Genomic DNA, 14,107 nt, shown 5'->3' on the forward strand with positions numbered 1-14,107 from the left:
TTCGGGCTCCTGACGTGACAGAGTTTGTGCGCAGGCAAACGCGGGACAAAGATGGCATATGGACGAAGAAGTATACTGGGTCGGTCATCTTGTTCCACCGGAGTCTCAATGGCCTAGGCTTCTTAAAATGTCCGTGAGACGAAAGTGTCTTGCTGCACTCTGAAGTGGTATTTAGGCCGCAAGATTGGCACGGGACGCGGCAGGTGGCAACGCTGCTCCTCTCAAAGACTTGGCAGGTCCGTACGGTCGCTGGAGGTACTTGTTTCAACCGGGGCTCTCACGAAAATGAACAGGTGCAATGCAAGCAAGCGCCGACCTTATTTTTAAGCACTCTCGTTATGCACTAACTACTTCATCAACGGGGTGATCAAAACCGAAATCATGCCCATCCTCTCCTTTACCAACCTGGTTCCATAATGCAACGAGCGCAGTTTTGCATACAGGGATCCTTAGAATTTATCTATGGCTAGATGCCGCATAGTTTAACGGTGCAGAATATGCATGCTTGAAATAGGATCATATACTTTGAGTTACTGTTGTTTTTGGCATATGGTATAATTGCATACGGGCCAATGTATGACAGAAGTAGAGGTGATGTCAGAAATAAGCAGACAACTTTTTCACTGACGTTATATTTCCAGTACTTTTATCGTCTTCGCCACAAAAGCCGTAAAAAACCGTTTGACTTCTTGCAGAGTATTACTAAGGACCCCATTTATGTGGACAATTAAGGTTGTTGCATCTGCATTTCAAATTGACAGGCAAGAAGATGACCGCAGATACAACATGGTTATTTTATATCCTTAGGCACAATATAATTTTTAAGGGTGAGCAAACATATAAAAACTGTAGCGGTTGAGGAACGTCATTCTAGACATAAATTTGCATCGTGTTTTACGGCGAACGTAATTTGCAACAGGTTGCATATGCATTTAACAGGACCGAGCGCTTTTTTTAATTATTATTACTGGTTTAAAATAATTTATTCGAATTGCGTTCTGCGTTGTTTTGGCTACCTTTGTTGACTGGAACATGCTTTAAAGAAAAGCAAACCTAAGAGGAAAATTGATTGAACTCTTCGCAGCGTGGGTTCGTTCGAATTTTGCAATGTGAGAGGATGACAGCAAACGATGTTCTACTTTCCTCTACACAATAGTGAGTCGGGCAGGCCTCCGACTGTTGCGTTTACGGCGTCCTACAAAAACATTATCTCTGAATTTCCCCTGATGACGTCGTGGAATTTCCGTCTGATGACGTGATGTTGTCATCGGCCGTGGTCCAGGCGGAGTCACTGCAGCGGTGTTTAATGTGGCAGACGCCTGTTCTGCTGCAGGTCGCTATCGTGCTTGGCAGTATACGGAAGCTTTGGCAGCCAGGAGTTTGGACGCCACGATAAAACCGACACTCACTAGTCCTTTTTGCCGGGTCTTCCGGCACCAACCGCCAGGATCGCAGCGCCCGACATAATGACACGGCGACTTCTGTGACGTCATTTGTTGCCACTTCGGGGACCACTTTTGATGCATACGGGCAAGATAAGACGCTAAACACAGCAGTCGAAGGCGCGTTCCAGGCAGCCGAGTTCAACGGCGAGCATGAATGAGGCGAAAGGGGGAAGACAGCACCCGGAAAGCGCGGGAATTAGTAATATAAAGATACACGCTTCTTTTATACGTTTGTTACAAATGGTACGTAGTGGAAGAAACAACTTTACCCTGAGAACCTCTCCGCGGCAAAGTCGCTTGTAGTTTTGGTCTTCTTGGTCTTCCGAGAGCACTTCCTGGAACAGCTGTGCCTTGGAGTCTGCGGACTGCTTTGTGCGATCTTGCACGGATACTTCGTGTGTCTGCACGGGTTCTGTTCACGCCGAAAATAGCAGTAAAGAATAAATGAAACTGGTTTAGAGCATATTTAAGCGCAAGTATTGAGAAATGTTTTTTGTAGTTGCGGGCAGAGACTGGGAGAGAGGAGGAGATGAACGCACTCGGGAACGTGAGGACGCCGAGGTCTCGTTGGAATGGTTAATGGGTAGACTTAAAGCTAGCTGCCTTTGTCCCCACTGGACTCGTAGAACGTGTTAGAACCCGGAACGCCGGCATCCGGTATCTGGCAGTGACGTCCGAACGCGTTCACCGAGGGCAGACAGATGACCCAAAAAGATGCTATTGTGTTTTTGAAATAGCAGATAACCTGCAATCTCTTTGGAAGCTGTAATGAATACTTGCTGAAACTAACTTTGATTTACTCTGAAAAACGTAAGCGTGCCATGGTTGAAGAAAGTTGACTTAGTTGGCCCGTTGCCAAACACCTGCGCCGCGAGCCTCACTGACCACGCTACCCGACTGTGAATAACAAAAAAAGAAAAGAAAGAAAAAGAAACATTAACAAGAAATAAAAAGTAAAACTGAAGAGGCACTGAAGAGTACTTTGAGATGCTTCGAGAAGACCTCGGCAGCTGCGGAAGCTAGAAAATGACAAGAAGAAAGAAGAAAAAAAAAAGTACAAAAGGAGGGCGTAGCTTTGCTAGACACAGAGACGCGTGCCTGGAAGGCTGCCGTTTGCTGCGTTCTTCATAAAACGCAACTCTGCATATGACGTTCTGATCTGGATCTCGATACACCTGTAAACGTTTTCGTTACCCATTCTGATGTTAGCCTGAGACTGAGGCAAGAAAAGAGGAAGTTTCAAAGTAGAAGAAAAAGGAACAGTCGAGGATACGTCTCTACAGATAGAGACGTATCCTCGATTGTTCCTTTTTCTTCTACTTTGAAACTTCCTCTTTTCCTGCCTCAGTCTCAGGCTAACATCAGAATGGTTAATTCCCACCAGCTCGCCTGCGCACTCACTACAATGTCGTTTTCGTTACCTTCATCGCGAACAAAATCATGAACGCAAGAAAAAATGATTGCACGTTTTGTGTTGTCAAGTTCGCAATAGCGACACCATTCGATATATAAATGAAGGCAACGCCTTTGCGTGTATATGCTTGTTCTGTCCAATTGTACTTAATTGACTTCGCACAATAGATTATTCGGCATTTCGAATAAAATAAGCTAGCTATACTATACCTTTTTAAATGGTATTTTTTAAAGCCCACTGTTATTAAAATAGGTTAAGGCCCGTTCACGTACTTACGACTTCTTAGGCCCGTGTGGTTAGAAACCGTTTAGAATCTCTTACAACGAGAAAGCACACTGGCGTCACATATCCGGTTCCCATGGAACACCTGGCATTCTGTATATTTCCTTTTTTTCCCAAAACCTTATTTGGTTTTTTTTCGCTTAAAAATATTTTGTGGATGTTATAAACGACCGTTTTTCAAAGGTGGTAGGTACATTTGACCCCACAAACAACGCGAAACCTTCGCTCGAGTGAAATGCAGTTCCAGGGTAACCGCATAGAGGGCGAGAGCGTGCCAGTATGCTCTCGTCGTGAGAGATTTTAAGGGCCGACGACCATTTCGCTCTTCCACTTTTCCCTAGCTTTCTCCTCTCCCTCCTTCTACCCTTTCCCCCGATGACTGTTTCCTCCTCCCTTTCCTCCCCTCGTCCCCTACCCCAGAGCCCAACACCTGCGCCATTGAGCCCACGGCGGCTAAGCTATAGACCCCAACTAGAAAAAAAAGGATTACGATGCAAAAGAGCAACCCCAACATGATTGACAAGCGGCGTTTAGTCTGTAAGGTACAATGCCGTTGGCGTCAGGGCAGGTTTTTAGTCAGCGTGCCGAGCACTGCTATTTCTTTATATGTTTCCCTTAGAGTTTTTATTTTATTTTTCGTTACTAAATACGATTGGGAGCCGTGCGTTGTTTTTTAGCTCTTCATTTGGTTCTATCGAGGAGATATCCACAATTTTGGAAAATATCGTCTGCGCATGTGCAGCCCCACGCATACGGTGGTTCGAAAGTTGTGAGTATGAAAAGATGTGAATGTCATAAATAAGCCTTAGCCTTTTGAGAAGGGGAGTTAGATCCTGCTTCCTGGATGCAGTGGCCTGAGTTCCCTCACCGTATCCTGTGTCCAGATTGTGGCTTGTCTGCAGCTTATCTTTCGCCACGAGGTAAGTAAAAAGAAGCTGCTTCAATCTTCCTTTCTTGTGGCCCTCAAAATTTTACACCAATGCATTCCGATCCAGGCTTCCTACAGGGGGCAATAGTTGATTAAAAAAAACAAAAAAACTTCGATTCACATTGAATAAAGATTGCACTGATCATTCGCTGGGTGCTTCTCTCAGCGAATACGTAAAGCCCAGAGCGAGAAACAAACTTTGTTTTCGTTTCCTGGCCGTGGAAGCTTCCTTCGCTTATCCTCCGGCGCATAGATTCTGGCATGCCCATTATCCATTATGAGGGCACCTTTTCTTCTGGCTTATCTCCATTCATGTGCTCACACAATAACGAACCCCCCACCAACCCCAATCCGCACGGCGCGCGCGGACTCATGCCCGATTTTTTTAGTGCCATCTTTCCATTCTTCGGTTCCCTCGCTCGGAGACGAGGGAGGAGCAAAGCGCTGCATATCATCGGATTTGGTCGTTGGTCTTTAAGGGATTTTAAGGCACTCGGTTCTAAGGAGTTGCAAGTGTGTGAAAGGGCCTGTAATGTAAGCGGAACAATCTAATGTTTCTCTAGAGGGGTGTAATTCGTAGAGGGGGTAATAGTAATACTAAATGTTGGAAACGAGTGAATAGAAAATGGCTATCACTTTGGAATTTTTCAAAGACATTCTAAATGCATAGGATATACTGGGCCCTCTCGCGCTTCTTCTTTTTGCGGCCAAAGTACAGACGTCACTCAAGAGCATATTGCGAAGGTTTTGTAATTATATGAAGCCACCGCAGTGCCACGTGACATCATGTGTGACAACATAATGTCGATAACCTTCAAGTGTCATGTGACGTCATAATATCTCGTGACGGCTTAATGTCGATGGCTCCAAGGTGCCACGTGATATCACGATGTAACTTAAAATTATGGACTTATGAGTCTTTAACCCAGGTGACTCATGAAGTCTGTTGACATCACAGTGCCACGGAACTTCATATTGTCAGGTGACATTATGTTGCCAGGTGACTGGGACGTCATACAAGCTACTTGACACGGACCAACACCTTGAATGTAAAGCCAGCTCTATTCCTGTAGGTAGCCTCAAACTAATTTTGAGCATTTTGACAAAATGCACCACAAGACGGAAAGAGTAGGTAAGACAAAACAAAGGTCGCTGTCGTGCTTGGCAGCGAGCGCTTCGTGTTGTCTTACCTACTCTGTTCCTCTTGCGGCGCATTTTGTCAAAATAAGTCATGTACTAACTGGCCCATCGGTCAGTATTAATTTTGAACAACAACAAACAGCAATCTTACCCACTTGTCCCCTTGTACTCAGCAATTCATCGTACTGTGAGAGAGGAAATAAAACGACAGTACAGTAAGGTGAACTCAAAGCGAATTAAGCGCATCGACTTAAACTCGTTTTCATACTTTTCAAACGGGTCAGGTCGACGCCCCTAGACGTGAAGCTAGAGATCCTGGCGATATCCTCGGAGTAGGAAACAAAGGCAGGTTTGCAGATTTGCGTTTGACTGTGTTTGAGGTTTTTCGGTTACCTTTGTAGTCGCGTAACACACCGACGGCTGGTTCACACACTTGTGACTGCGGACGATTGAGGGTCGGTTAAAGCCTCTTGTGATCACTTACGACCGGTCGTAACCAGTCACAAGATGCATTAAGGTCCGTTTACACTATTGCAACCGAATACGACCGAGAGAGGCGAGACCTGTTAGAACCTCTTAAGCGCCGTTCACACATATGCAACCGAGTAAGACCGAGAGAGACCAGACCGGTTTTAAGCTTCTTGCGACGTCTTAGGACCGGATGCGCCGCTGCGGAGCTGGTTCTAAGACGTCGTAAGAGGCTTAAAAACCGGTCTTGTCTCTCTCGATCGTACTCGGTTGCAAAAGTGTGAACGGGCCTTTAAAATGTCTTGGTACAAGAGAACACACTGGCACGCTGGCGCCATCTGTGCGTTGATCCTAGAACTGCATTTCACAAGGGCGAAGGTTTTGCGGGATTTCCAAGGTCAAACGTGAGTAATACCTATAAGAAAGGCTTGTTTATAACGTCGACAAAAGCTTTTCGAGCCAAGAAAGAAAGGGTAATGCGCGAGGGAAATTGAACATATGCCGGACCGCCAAGTTTACACTGCTACCCCATAGATGGCGCCAGTCTGTCCTCTCGTCGTAAGAGATATTGAGAGGTTCCAAGGTACTGGGTTCTAAGGAGTCGCAAGTGTGTGAATGGGCCTTTAGCAGACGATCGCAAGCAGTCAGAAAAGGTTTTAAAACCGGTTGTGGCGCAGTCGGTCCCAGATAAACGCAGGTGTGTGAAGCAGCCAAAAGAATCTGCCTTACAGAAAGTTTCAAAACGCTCGATCGGAATCACGTGGTTTATGGGCCGCATTTGCAATACGAGCTGCGAGGAAGGAACGAAAGCGTTGATCATCTGCAAACTTCTCCGCGTTTCCGGTCTTTTTTTCTCCTCGCCAGGCGAAAACGCAGCGCATGTGCATTTACGACCGACAGCCACAGGAGGCGTCGGTCAATAAATTGCAAACGATCCCCATGGTTTGAGATGAACCCTCTCATAATCTAGGCTCTTTAAACCAGCCTTAAGACTCTTACGCCATCTGTCGGACTGACGGGAACGCTTACAACCCGTGCGTAACTGGACTGAACGTTTCGTAGTATTTGAGAGCTCAAATTTACAGACTACGTATTAAAAGCAATCGCCTATAACATTTTCAGAAATATTTCAAGCCCACCGTAAAAGGACGACGCGCAAAAAAAAAAAAAACACCAACTAACGAAGATATGTATCTAGGTTGGAAGTGAACCTCAGGGGCGACCCGTGTTAAACATTTACAATGTCCAATCAGAAAGCATGGAAAGCGCACAGTCATACAGTTTGTCATGTTTGTGTACGCGTGTTCTATCATCGCTGAACAATTCATAAATAGAAACGGCTCAGTGGCTTCCACTCTTGACGTTGCTTGAGTGGTCCCATTAGCTAAAGCAGACAGCAAGTCGTCTGCTTCTTGCTTAGCAGTTGCGGTGACGTCAAAAAGACGCCAAGTTCTAATTGGCTCTCGTTGAAAGGATAGTGGGTATACCTCAATGGTAGATGCCTTGAGGTCTACCCAGTAGTTTATTTAAATTAGCCAAAAACAGCTACGCGTGCTGACACCACCGCGACCCCTGTACAAGAAGCAGGCTACATGATCTACGCGTAGCGTCCGCTGTGTCTGATGTTAAGATGAAACGAAGTATAGTGTATCCACGCAGTGTCGCAAAACCTTGCATCAGCGTCGTCGACATTGCCTTTCGCAGGGTCTCACAACAAACGCGACGTGAGCATGCTGCAACGCGAAGAGGGACGCGTCTGCCGTTTTGCGTCGGTCTTCCGTCAAACTTCGGCGTGTTTTCCGCCTGGGGGCGGGGTGGGAATCCACTAACGGAGACGTCATGCACAGCCCTGGTATTTTAGGTTGTATCGCTATGTCTTGGATTCTCTTAACACAAAGAGCATGGATCTGAGAACCTTTGTGACGACGGCCTCGTAATGGCTGTCCAGTTCTTGCTTTGGGATTGAGGGCGGTTTTTCGTCGGCGGCCTTGGCTAGCGCCTGCTCGGCCCATTTCACTGCGAGGTCGTGCATACCCTGGTGCAGAGCCACCTGGCTGATGTTCAAGCAGTCCCGAGCTGTCGGTGTAGAAAGAGGAAAGCCGATAAATGAGTCTCCAACGCGATGACGTTGCATTGGAGTTCAGTGGCGCGTTAAGAGAGAGAGAGAGAAAGAGAAGGTGGCTTGCAAAAGAGGAAATACTAGCGCCTATGTCATAGCCAAGGTCCAGGCGCTAATACAATTGACGAATTACAGGCACTGGCACGATCTCAACACTATTAATGGTTTCAAAAATTTTAAAGCTTTCCGCCATTGCAATTTTCGTCACCAAAAGTGGCGCTGATGCAAGTAAGGGCCTACACAAAAACTTAAATAAAACTATTAGAAAAAAAAAAACATATTGTAAAGTGTTTGCATTTTTAAAACCAGTAGTTGCACTTTTTATGTTATGTATCAAATATTTCGAAATATTATGGCTCCTAGGTCTCAAGTATATGTGGCGTTTCCGATCGTCCTTCTTTTCGATGGGGCCCTGGGGTTTTATGAGGAAGGCTGCGAAAAGGTGGACGAATCCAGCGACTTTCTTCAGGATATCTTCTACGAATTCACGTCCACCCGTTATGCTCTCCGAGCGGCCTGATTGGTTAACTCTTAACGTTGGCTGTGCGGCTTTGATGATTCGACTTGTACCTAAGAAAAACTTTCCCTTATCATGACGAAAAAACTCCAGACACGGTAATATAAAAATACGGGTGAGTAGCCCTGCATAATAAATGTTTTACACACTTTAAATGTTTCCAAAATAACTTAGAAGTTAAAATTCTTTAGGGTAAGAGCTCGGTTTCTAATTGGGTTGTTTTGGAACTGGTCTCTGCGCAACGCATGAGATTTGGCCGATGGAGTACGCCTGCTAACCTACGGCAGTGAACGCGCGTCATAGAATCGGAACCGGCTTGATGCGCACAAAGATACAATAGGCCACGAACAGAATGCAATTCAGTAAATCTACATGGGCTCTGCAGCAGGGGTTTTTAACTTAAATATGGTAAATACGCCTACTAAATGCAAACTAGGAACTTGAGTAAAATCTAAAGTAAATAAGAATTAAACTATAATGTGTCGTAGATACTTATATCATGTTTTCCGAACGCTAGTAAAGAACGTACGCCTTCTGCTGTATTCAGATCGAAGTTTATATTGGCTGAGCGTTGTCCAAGGATGCTTTATGGTGTATTTGGAAAGCAGAGTGAATATCGTATTCTTAGAAGGAAATTAATATTTGGAAAACAGTTTGCTCTAACAGGTCCAGGCGCACGTTTCCGAAGCGCACATACAAAGCTGTGCCGAGCTTCAGAAAAAGACTTCGTAAGGGAACATGCGCTAGTTGTAGGTGATGAACTCCCTTGCATACCATTGAGCGGAAGACGTCCAGGAATTGTGCGGTTGCGCGGAATTTTAGTGTGAAGGTGTCCCTCGGCCAGTTCGTGAAAGTCCAGAGCATATATTTCTTGAAGTGTCACAAGTGATGTCGCAAGCCCCTGGAAGTCGTCGTCCCATGGAAGCAGCCGTTGCTTGCGCATTGCTTTGATGTTAATCAAAGGATCTGGAAGTGTTTGTGGAGACATGGGTATTTCAGTGCTTCCAAACCTACAATTTTTATTTTATAATCGTGTGACTAGCCCGTACAGTTCCTTACGAGATAATTATTTGCATTTATGACGGGAATAAATGATATTACAAGATCATGGGCACGTGGCGCGGAACTGATCCTTATACACTTTACTAGATGTCAGGGATGTTACACTTTACAGACAAGAATGCTATATTTAGTTTTTCTGGCACTTTACATAAGGTGCGAAGTCAAAAATATGATTTTTAGGCCCAGTAAACGTAGAAGAAGCGAATAGTGTCAGTATTGAATTACGAAATGTATTCATCCAATCGAAGTAGTTGCCTCTTGTATGAGCCTCGAATATAACACGCGAAACTGCTTCTGAGATTGAAAGTTCCCTGTCTGGGTGCGTGCAAGTTAGAACTTGATTTTTTGTACACCGATAGGAAAGGTAACTGGAATAACCCAAATACCGTATTTGTTTATCAACAAGAGATATGTTACGTTTGGTCGACCTCTGCCTTTCCACCAGTCGCAGTACAATGAGGAGAAAGACTAGTTCTCATAAAACCTGCACACCTGTGCGTAGCAAATTTATAAATAAACGGCTTTATGAACTCAATATAGTGGCTATGGTTATGAAGTCCAGAGCATATGTGTCCTAAATGTCACACGTGACGTCGCAAGCTCCTTGAAGTCCTCGCTTCATGGAATCGGCCGGTTTTTGCTCATTGCTTTGATGTTAACCAAGGGACCTGGATGTGTTCATGCAGACATGGGTATTACGGTGCTCTCCGACGTACAACGCTTATTTTATAAGTGTGTGGCTATCGCATAGAGTTACTAAGCAGATAAAAGCCATTGGCATTTATGAAGATAATAAATTACATTACAAAGCAAGGAGTAGTTGCGCAGAACTTATCAGGATACTTATGTATCATGATAACACACGAATGAGATATCTTCGTTTTCTGATAATTCTGGCACGGAACAAAAGGCAAAAATGAGGCTTTTACGTCGAAAGGATGCGGAAATAGCGGGTGGCTTCAAAATTGAAGTAACACAAGTATTCATCCAATCGAAGTCTTGTTGCTTCGTGTAGGAGTCTTTGATATAGCACGCCAAGCTGCTCCTGAGATTGATAGTTATCTGTCCTCTTGGCGCACGCGGGTTAGAACTTGATTGTATTTTGCATATGCCGATAGGAAAGGTAACAGGCATAGCACCAAAACAATATTTGTTTAGGTGATAGACATATGTTACGTATAGTCTGTTTCTGTCTACGCGAATCACAGCACAGTGAGAAAGAATACTTTTGCTTTTGACTGTAAATGTTCCCGTAGAAGATTGATAAATAAAAGGCTTTGTGAACTGAAGATAGTGGCTATGATTATGAACCTTTAAATGGTGATTTTTACGAAGATTCTAAATTTCAAATGGAGTTGTTTGAATTTAGACTCCTGCTGATATTCAATTTGTTGTGATTGCGTTATGATACACTTATAACTATACAAGCCCTTTAGGGTATGTATTCACTCTTAGCCGTAACTGTATGTGCTGATGTTGAGCACTTGCTAAGTGGTGAACTTCTATAGTCACTGACAAAGGGAGAACAGTAAAGAGGAGCTTTGGTTGTTCCACTTCCAGCGCGAGCTTCCTACCTTCGACAACCCTTCGGCGTCTATTGTCCCTCGAGCGCGCGCATCCAAAGCACGACGGGAGGAACAAGGCGCGTGCTGCAGAAAGCTTGGCGTTCAAAAGACGCTCACTGCCGTTCTCAATTTGTCGGCGACTATGGCATGGAAAATTCTCATCATAATGGTTTTGTTTATAACTTGCCATTACTATTTTGCCAAAGGGAGCCGTATTCTACACTAATTAAAAATAAAGTTTGTGTGGATCCTCTTTGTGTGCAGTTCAATGCGGTCTGCACAGTCACGAGGTGCAGTGTTTGCGTTTGGTTTGAGTGCTTAGAACTTCATTTTGTGCCCGTTTGAGAGACTCAAGGCTCTCAAGGAGTAAAGGCAAGGCACACAGGCAAGGCACACAGGCAAGGCACACAGGCGGCAAGACAAGATGCAAGAAGGCATTAACCAAAGATCTCGGCTATAACTGACCTCCAGTCTTATTCATATTTTATCCAGTAGTCGGTGACAGGTTAAGAACCTGCTAAATGCTTCACCTCCAATACGCGCCCCTGGTCTTCGGCCTGGATCTGGCTACGCGTGCAATGAAGTACAATCGAAGTCCGAAAGCTCGCGCTCGAGGCGGAGTATGTACTGGGTTCTTAACTTGTCATAAATTAAGGTACAGCCTTTCCTAAGAAGTGGTGAGACCTACCAAACTTTAGCGTTTTTTCGACCTGAGCTTCGACGGTCTTCAGGCCAGCGGTCATTCTCTTGATCAACTGGAAGGCGTGCACCGGGTGCTTCAGGTAGTCGGAGAGGGCGGACGGTGACGTCAAGTTGTCGTAGGGCTGTCTGTCTTGGGCAAAACTGACAAAAATAAAAATCACAACAGCAACGTAAATATTTTAAATGTTAAACGCCAAATATGCAAAAGAAAATGTAGAAAAGAAAAAAAAAACTCTAAAGAGGCGTTTCTATGCTTTTATGAATAACGTCCTAGTACCGAACGTTCAAGGTGAAAAAAGCGTGTGAAAACGGGAAGAGGAACATAGCAAGAGTGACTAGAAACGTCAACTATTAGATAGTAAAAAGTAAGAAAAAAACTAGAACCAATGACATAAACTTACTTAAAGGGTTAAATTAAATACACCCCAGAAAGGCGAATAACGCTCAGTGTCTCCACTTGGCTAGCAGCTAGAAACAAGATATAGTATCACGACTTTACGTTTATGGGTACGAGTAAAATAAAACTAGGGAGGTACAAAAAGGTACGTAAACTGTTTGGCCTATTCCAAAAACGCCTCAAATGCATAGTGTTTGTAGATCCCTTGTCAGGTGTAGCTCCTGAAGAAGCATAGTACCGAGCACAAGGGAAGCACTCTGAGCATACATGAAGCATTTAGATATTCACCTCAAACTCTTTTTTCTCCTCTTCACTGAAGCTACTGAAGCTACGTAGGACGAACGGACGACCATTAGGAGAACGCTAGGTGCTGTCCCTGTCAATCCTATGGACTAAAAAAACGCAGATCTTACTGATTTAACATGTCCCTGCCCTCTTTGATCCCAATAAAAAAAAAAAAAAGAAAAACGTTATGAATCTAATAAGCATTATATGTTATGCGTCAAAGTTAAATCTGCGCTCCAATCTCCGCATACGCTTCACCCAGTCCTCCCCTTACCGCAACGATACGATCTGATTGCATCACAAAGGTGGTAGAACCTACTTGAGTATGCTGTCTTGAACAACTCTGAGCCGTTCCACGTAGCGGAGGAGGTCGGCCTTTACTTGTTTTTCCATGTGGATGAGATCGGAGAGCGTGGACACTGTCGTGTAGAAGTCTTTGTTCTTTTGACCTATTGAATGTGTCACCAGACAGCACAGCAGCACGGCTAAGCTCCAGAAGTGCCTGCCGGTTGATAGAAATAATCAGTTATGGAATTTAGTCGGTGTGCCGTCAGGAAACCACTGGGCACCGCGATGGCATACACTCATCCTCCGGTCAAGGGTAGGCAGAAGTATAGTAACCGAGAACCTACGAACCGCAGGGTGTTGTGCGGGTCTCGGTCATCTTATTATCGCTCACTGTCAAATGGGATTGTGGCATCAACCGATAAGGACATTGAAAAAGAAATTGCGCAGCAAACAGCATTAATATTATAAGTCACGCCCTGGCTGCCTTAGTGAGCGACCATAGCAGAACAGCCAACGACTATGGCTATCACTTGCCTGGCACTTGACATTGGTGCCTTACCGAGACACTCTCGAAAATTAGTCACACGCCTGATCGTTTCAGCTAGCTTCTTCTATTTCGTATCGGAGTTTGTGAGTGACGCGTCAGATGTTGGATAGTTGAAACAATAGACTACAACACTGCGACCTTCCTCAAACGTCAGGAGCTCACTTAGGCCGTCACGATTCTCAAACAATGAACATTTGGTAGCAGGTTCATGTACATGTTTTGTGTGCCCTCAGATGGATTTTAGACTGAACTCCTTCGAATAATCGGCGAACCAACGCACGCTGAGGGTTACTCCCAGAGTAGAGATTGTCTCAATGAATCGGCGCATCTTTGAAGGAGAGTATTTTGAAGGCCTTGAAGGTGCATTTAAAACAATGGTACTAAATTCCATCGAGTATCTTGTATAAGGCATCTGTGGCAAAAAACAAAAAGTAGAAAAATGTATCGGAGCTTTGAAATCCAAAATAGTATTTTGTACTAGTGACTAATATCCTACTCTTTTATAACTATATGCTTCTCGTTTCAAAACTGTATAGATTTATCGGCCTCTTTCTAGGCACAAAAAACCAAATTTTTTGTTAGACAGCAGAAGTTTAGTCTGCCAGAATAGGGCGAAATGTTTACCCACTGTAGATGAGCAATTTAGCCAGTGCAGTACGACTGCTAGCCTGGGGTATTGAACGTTTACCACGCAGGAGTAATATACGACCGCGCGACGCTACAATGTAAATACAGATCGAAACAGGGAGAGGTGGGGATTGAACCCATGATCCCTGGGTTCTGCAGCGCAAGCTTTCGCTGCACGTGCTTCGAGCTGGTGTGTGCTAGCCCACCTGGCCACGAATCACTCTAGGCACGCAATTTTCCTTCCGTTGCCGCAATAACATATTGCCGAGGGCAGAAGAAAGAAACACACAACTAAACAAGCATTCAGGACGCAACTAAAGC

The 14,107-nt window shown here is 44.7% G+C and overlaps 1 protein-coding gene across 1 annotated transcript in view; it reads right to left on the reverse strand.

The window, feature by feature from the left end:
• LOC8031200 (prolyl 4-hydroxylase subunit alpha-1-like) overlaps window positions 1-12,732 on the reverse strand; it is a 30,794-nt gene extending 18,062 nt beyond the window's left edge. Inside the window, exons 1-6 of the mRNA XM_040217600.3 lie at window positions 12,644-12,732; window positions 11,629-11,783; window positions 9,088-9,279; window positions 7,593-7,753; window positions 5,361-5,394; window positions 1,715-1,857 (exon numbers count right to left, since the gene is read on the reverse strand). Coding sequence (XP_040073534.1) covers window positions 1,715-1,857; window positions 5,361-5,394; window positions 7,593-7,753; window positions 9,088-9,279; window positions 11,629-11,783; window positions 12,644-12,717 — 759 coding nt within the window. The 5' untranslated portion in view covers window positions 12,718-12,732. The remainder of the gene's footprint in view (window positions 1-1,714; window positions 1,858-5,360; window positions 5,395-7,592; window positions 7,754-9,087; window positions 9,280-11,628; window positions 11,784-12,643) is intronic.
• Window positions 12,733-14,107: the final 1,375 nt, after the last annotated feature.

This window comes from Ixodes scapularis, unplaced genomic scaffold (assembly GCF_016920785.2).
Source record: "Ixodes scapularis isolate PalLabHiFi unplaced genomic scaffold, ASM1692078v2 PGA_scaffold8__174_contigs__length_109621045, whole genome shotgun sequence".
NCBI lineage: Eukaryota > Metazoa > Arthropoda > Arachnida > Ixodida > Ixodidae > Ixodes > Ixodes scapularis.